The sequence below is a fragment of the Pistacia vera genome, unplaced genomic scaffold (assembly GCF_008641045.1).
Source record: "Pistacia vera cultivar Batoury unplaced genomic scaffold, PisVer_v2 Contig86, whole genome shotgun sequence".
Taxonomy (NCBI): Eukaryota; Viridiplantae; Streptophyta; class Magnoliopsida; order Sapindales; family Anacardiaceae; genus Pistacia; species Pistacia vera.
The window spans coordinates 133,429-140,479 of NW_022196734.1; the positions used below are offsets into that span (position 1 = coordinate 133,429).

General features: G+C 32.3%; 1 protein-coding gene across 1 annotated transcript; it reads left to right on the plus strand.

Moving 5' to 3' along the window:
• The first annotated feature begins 3,338 nt into the window (after positions 1-3,338).
• Positions 3,339-6,610, plus strand: LOC116118816 (receptor-like serine/threonine-protein kinase At4g25390). Its single transcript, XM_031404776.1, is given in 3 exon segments — positions 3,339-3,441; positions 3,444-5,167; positions 6,386-6,610. Coding segments are annotated over 3 exon segments (1,851 nt in total). The 3' UTR covers positions 6,410-6,610.
• The last annotated feature ends 441 nt before the right edge of the window (positions 6,611-7,051 follow it).

The following is a 7,051-nucleotide window of genomic DNA, read 5'->3' on the forward strand; positions in this document are numbered from 1 at the left end:
ATCTTTTTTTATTTTTTTTTTTTGTTTAAATGGAAAATCTGTAAATGCGTTACTCTACAAACTTTAATTGTAATGGTTAATTCTTTAATTAATTAATCCAGATGGACATTAGAGAATTGGATCACTATCAATTCTTTGAAATTCCATTTATGAGATCAGTTTTGGAATTGAATTACAATTATAAAGGACTTCATTTGGCCATAAACTTTAATTTACAAATGAAACTGTTTCTTATATAATTAAAGTTTGTAGACATAAGATTCATAATCCAAAATTTAATTCATATTAGTTTAAAATGTAGGTCCATTCATTTTTTATATTCTAAGAGGGTGTTTATCTGAGTTTATAAACTGGTCAAATTAGTTTATAAATTGGTCAAACTAGTTTATAAACTCTAAAATTAAGCTGATTTTTGTTTATAACTTTTTTAGATTTATAAGAAAAAAAAAATTGGTTGGGGGAGGTACTTTTTTTTTTTTTAGCTTATAAGTAACTTATAAGCTAGTTTGACAAAGTATATTACTACATTATCCTTATTTAATTTTAAAATTTCATCATATGATTTATTAATTGATAAAATAATATAATATCATTTTTAGTCATTTTAATAATAAAATATATTTATAAACCACATTTTACCAAACGAGTCAACTATTTATCAGTCAGTATTTTAACCAAACATGTAACTGTTTAATATTTCAAATGCTTATAAGCACTAGTTGCTTATAAATTAATTTTCATAAGCTCAGCCAAATAGGCGCTAAATGGTTTATAAGATTATTTAATATTACGTGGTAAAAAATGATTGGATGAAAGTCTAATTTTAATTTAAAATCAGTCAATCATATTTTACCACATAATGTTATATAAAAATATTGTATATAAAGAGGGTGTTTGTCTAAGATTATGAAAATTAGTTTATAAACAACAAGTGCTTATAAACATTTGAAATTTTAAGCAATTACGCGTTTAGTTAAAGTACTTATAAGTGACTGATAAGTAGTTGACATGTTTGGTAAAATGTGGCTTATAAGTACATTTTATTATAAAATAACTAAAAAGGGTACTACATTAAATAAATGTATACTATGGAATTTTAAAATTAAACAAGGATAATGTAGTAATATATTTGGTCAATTTAGCTTATAAGCGAAAAAAAAAAAAAGGTACCTACCACCTTTTTTTTTTTTTTTTTGCTTATAAGCTCAACTTATAAAATCAAAAAAGTTATAAACAAATATAACTTAATTTTAAAGCTTATAAGCTGATTAAACTAGCTTATAAGCTCTTATAAGCTTAGACAAAGAAGTACTTTTTTTTTTTTTTTCCAACTTATAAGAACTTTACTTATAAGCTAGTTTGACCAAGTATATTACCACATTATCCTTATTTAATTTTAAAATTTCATCATATAATTTATTAATTGATAAAATAATATAGTATCATTTTTAGTCATTTTAATAATAAAATATATTTATAAACCATATTTTATCAAACAAGTCAACTACTTATCAGTCAATACTTTAACCAAACAAATAATTGCTTAATATTTCAAATGCTTATAAACTTAAATTAACTTATAAGCACTAGGATTTATAAGCTAATTTTCATAAGCTCAGCCAAATAGAGTATAAGATTATTTAGCTTGTAATATGTATATAAAAGAATAATATTACACATACAATATTATGTAGTAAAAAATATTAAATGAAAGTCTAATTTTAATTTAAAACCAGTCATCTTATTTTACAACATCATATTGTATAAAAATAGTGTATACGCATATAAAATAAACCCTCGTTTTACAAATATTTGAATTAATTAAATGATACAATAAATATAAAATAGAACAATAATAGTTTTGACTTTTGAATAATTTTCGTAGTTTACTCGTACACGGCTACACCAACGGAAAGGACAGCGTGCCTCGCCACGTGGAACCGGTTTAGCATGTGACCCAGGTGGGTTGGGTTTGGTCTCATTTGCCTGGACGGGAACCAGATCAACGCTGTAAGCTGCTACACGTGGGAACTAAAAAATGGATATACTTTGATATATATTATTTAAGTTTATAAGATTTTATAATTAGAAAATTGAAAAACGAATAAAAATATTTGATTATTAGAAATTACTTAATTTTGTACAGCTGCCTTGCCTCCAACTAATTTAATAAAGGATTCTCATCAACTTTAGAAACTTTTCAAAGAAGCTTGTAAATTAAGATTGTTGACCAATAAAGTTATTAGTCAAAACAGCTTTTGCCAAAATTACCAAGCTGCGCTATTTCCAATGAATTTCTTTTTACTTATATCATTACATTGAAAGAAAGATGATTGTAATTTCTTTACCAAAAGAAAAAAGAAATATCCTAGAGGAGATAAAGTAATCTTCATTGGGAATTTAATTGATAAGAAAATATCTTAAATTTTTGTTATAGGAAATAAAAAAATAATTTTATTTAGGTTTACTAAAGTGTCTTTTGTCTAATCAACTTAATGAATATATATGGTTGTCATAATCAATTACCATTTTTCATAATTACAAGTTATTTTCAACGATTATCGAATTTGACAGTGGGTTTCGTCAGCCGTCATTAGTGATAATTAATTATTATAGTTTGTGAACTAACCAAACAATTACAAAATAGAAACTAATTAAACAAATATTTGCAATGAAAATAATTGAAGATTAGATTATGACCCATAATTTATAATTACCCACCAACAAATTGAAATGATTCAAAGTTAGACTTTGCAATAAAAAATTAAAAAAAAAGTCATAATTTGGTTAAATATTAAAAAAATAAATAATATAAAAAAATAATAAATTAAGATTGGTTTTCTCTTGACAGTATTAAATGTAAATAAAGGAAAAGGTCAAACATTATAGAAGAAATAATTGTTTTATTCTTTTATTCTTCAGCGAACAGTGTGAAATAAGCCCAACTTTGAATTTTGAAGAAACAAAACAAAGAAAAATCACCTGCTCTCTCTTGGTGTATTTTATATTTAAAATTCAAATTCTTAAAATATATATCAATAAAGTAATAATGTAAAATTATATAATAAGAAAAGGGAATAAGGGATATTATTATAAGATATTTTGAATAATTTAATAATTTTGGGGTTCTTAAATGAAAAGTACAAGCTTCGACAACCAAACTCGAAATCACCTACTTTGTACACCATCATTACAGCTCACCTCTCTCTCTTTCTCTCTCTCTCTGTCTCTCTGTAAACAGGAAAAAAAGAAGAAAGACAAAACAAAACACACAAACTCTTACTATGGAACACCACGCTATTACTCTTCTTATTCTCTCTACCTGCTCCTCACCGACCATGCCTTCCCGTCCCCTCCTCAATCCGCCTTTCATCACTCCTTCTGCCCCCCATCATCACCACCACCCCATCGTCTCTCGTCTCCTTCCTCCACTCTGCGCCGCACCGCCGGCTTCTCTTTCCTCCTTATTCTCACCATCTGCTTCCACAATAAACTCACCAAAAAACGCACCGTTCCTTCCGACTCCAAACCTCCCCACCGCTTCTCCTACTCCCTCCTCCGCCGCGCTACCGACTCCTTCTCTCCCTCCAACCGCCTTGGCCAGGGCGGTTTCGGCTCCGTTTTTCATGGCACCCTCCCGTGCTCCTCCCCTTCCACTCCTCACCAACATGTCGCCGTTAAAGTCATGGACTCCGGATCCTTACAAGGTGAACGAGAGTTTTATAACGAACTGTTCTTTGCTTCGGCCATTGAATCAAACGACCACGTCGTATCGGTACTAGGGTTTTCATCGGACCCGAAACGACATAGAATGTTATTGGTTTATGAACTGATGAATAACGGGAATTTACAAGACGCTTTGTTGCATAAGAAGTGCCCGGAATTAATGGAGTGGAAGAAGCGGTTTTCTGTTGCGGTTGATATTGCGAGGGCAATTGCATACTTACACAGTTTGAACCCGCCCGTGATTCACGGTGACATAAAGCCGAGTAATATATTATTGGATCAGTTTTTCTCTGCGAAGATTGCGGACTTTGGACTTGCCAGGTTGAAATCGGAGAGTGAAAACCAGAAGGTGGAGTTGGAGTGTAACGGTGGGGGCGGTGTAGAGGATTGTGGATCGGTTGCAGAGACTGAGAGTGTGAATACAACAACGACGACAACTGTTTATGAGGAGTTGAGTATAGGTTTGGATCAGTCTCCGGAGAGTTTTCTTAAATCTACGGCGCCGGTGATCCAACAATCGCCAGAGGATGTGAAAGTGAAGGATTACGTGATTGAATGGATTGGAACAGAGGTAAAAAATGAAAGACCGAAGAGTAATTGGATTGAAGGAACTTCTTCTTCTCAGAAAATTGATAAAAAGAAGAAGAAGCAGAAAAGATTAGATTGGTGGGTTTCATTGGATGAGGATAAAGAAGAAAATGTAAAGAATTTGAAACGGGAGAAGCGTAGGCCAGCTAGAGAGTGGTGGAAAGAAGAGTATTGTGAAGAACTAGCCAAGAAGAAGAAGAAGAAGAAGACAAAGAAGAGACAATTGGGAATAAATAGTGATGATGATTGGTGGCCGGCAGATGAAGAAATGAGTGTAGAGAGAAAGAAGAAGAGTAGAAGTAGGAATAGAAGTAAAAGTAGTAAAGGTAGTTTGGATTGGTGGTTAGAAGGACTTAGTGGTGATTTCTCAAGAGCAAGTGGAGAGATTCCTAAGAGTGGTGGGATAACTAGTACTCCTAGTATGCGTGGCACTGTTTGTTATGTTGCCCCTGAATATAATAGTGGTGGAGATTTATCTGAGAAATCTGATGTTTATAGTTTTGGAGTCTTACTTTTGGTTTTGATTGCTGGCCGGCGTCCTCTTCAGGTCACAGGATCGCCAATGTCAGAGTTTCAGCGTGCAAATCTTCTGTCGTGGGCTCGTCATCTTGCACGAGCAGGGAGATTGATTGAATTGGTTGATCAGGCTGTTGTAAAGTCTATGGATCGAGAACAAGCTTTGCTTTGTATTACAGTTGCCTTACTTTGTTTGCAGAAGTCACCTGCTTGTCGGCCTTCTATGGAGGAGGTCGTTGGAATGCTTACTGGTGTGTCAGAGGCACCCCAATTACCTGCTGAATTGTCACCTTCACCGCCCTCACGCTTTCCTTTCAAGTCACGAAAGAAGGGGCCGGTGAGTTTATAGTGTTTAACTACTGAATAATAGCATTTTGTTTGTAGATTTTTGTTTGTAGATCATTGCCTGATCATCTTTGTGGATGATTTGTGTAAAAGTTATGAAAATATAGTTTTATATTTAATGGATTTTATATGTATATATCTGTTTACTCCTCTGTTGATACTGGAAATGGCCTACCGCCTACAAATCAATCCATCAATATTATCATTACCTTTGTGCTCAATTAGGGACTAATCAAGACACTTACCCCATCTTGATTTTCTTCTCCAACTCTGAGTTTCTGAGATGCCATCAGTAATAGGATATGCCTTTTAAAGAAAGTCCAGTGTCTCTGGTAATGAGGCAATATTAGTAAATTCATCAGCTGCTTTGGATATGAACAAACAGTTCACTCTCTATCATTTGAGAATGATTAATAGAGTTGTCTTTTACTAATCCTACTTTAGAAATGAACTCAAGTTTAAATACACGCAAATCTTCACCTAGGCTGAAAACACAAGGTATTCAATAATATATCATTTGAAGTCTTTGGTGAAGAAATTGTTATATCTAAGCTAAGCAAAATGAAAAATGCTTATTAATTGCTTCTCTGAGTGTATTTACTGATTATAACCTGTAGCCTGCCGACCAAAAAAAAAGGATTATAGCCTACTGCATTTCTTAGAAAATATGGGAATCCCTTTCAGACAAGGTTACAAGCTAGCCATATTATTGTTGATAGGGTAAAGTGCTGTATGGTGAAATTGTGATAATAGGACATGATCTGATGTAACAGAAGGAGTTGTGTTTTGCTGCCTTCTTTAGGTGAATGATTTATTTTTCAGATGTAATATATCTTGTGCGGGAGGTATTGATGCTTGATAGTTGGTAGGACCAATTGCAATTGGGGGAGAATTCTAAAAAAAAATGCCAAAACTTTAATATTTTCCTCTGTTTGATCATTGAAAGCGGATTCTTAATATTTTCTGTATTTGATACTAGAGAAGATCAGTAATTCTTGTTTTAGGAGTCATTACTAATGAAACATTTTTATATGTTGACAATAAATAGTGTTTAAGTCTAAAGAAGGATGCTACTTTTATATTTCTTATCATTAAATGTTGTTATTTTTCCAGTTGGTATATGTACTATATTCTACTTGGTGATACTTCTTTTTCAAAAATTATGGCGTAACTGTTATATGTATCACTTTATCATATTTAATACTTGCAGCAGATTTTTGATGAGAGAACCTGAAAACAGCTCATCATCTTAAGTTGACATAGCAGAGCAGCATCTGATGCTTTCCCAAACTGATATTGACAGGCAATATGATAATTTAATCGAACAAGTAAAAGGTTTGACATCTGGTACAAGTTATCAGTGTTGAGGTAGGTGGTTGTTTAGATGGATTCCTTTTAAAATACAACCAACAAGATATTATAAATTTCTGCAATATTTTCTGCTGATAGTTCAACATTACATGTTTATGAAAACTTCTAGATTTTTGTGTATATATGGTGCTTTATATGATTGCCAAGGTTTTAGGTTACTGTCTCTTTGAGTGCATATTAGTTTATTGGCAATTGAGATGGAAATATGGCCTTCTGGTATTTGGTCATTTGTAATTACACCAGAAGTTTGAGTTACTCTGTTCTTGGCAATCCTCATTATGTCTAGTTATTTTGAACTTTTTCGGAAGGATTTAAGTAGTGTGTGCTTATTTTGTAGAACAAGAATTTATGGAACCATAGTTGTAAATGGCATAATACTGAACTCAGTTATGTATATGCCCATCTTCTGCATCACATAGCCTGAGTTTGATGCAAGATTAGACGCTCTAATGAGCTGCAACTACTGATGAAAGTCTGATTGGAAGAAAGAGCAGCAGGTACTCAT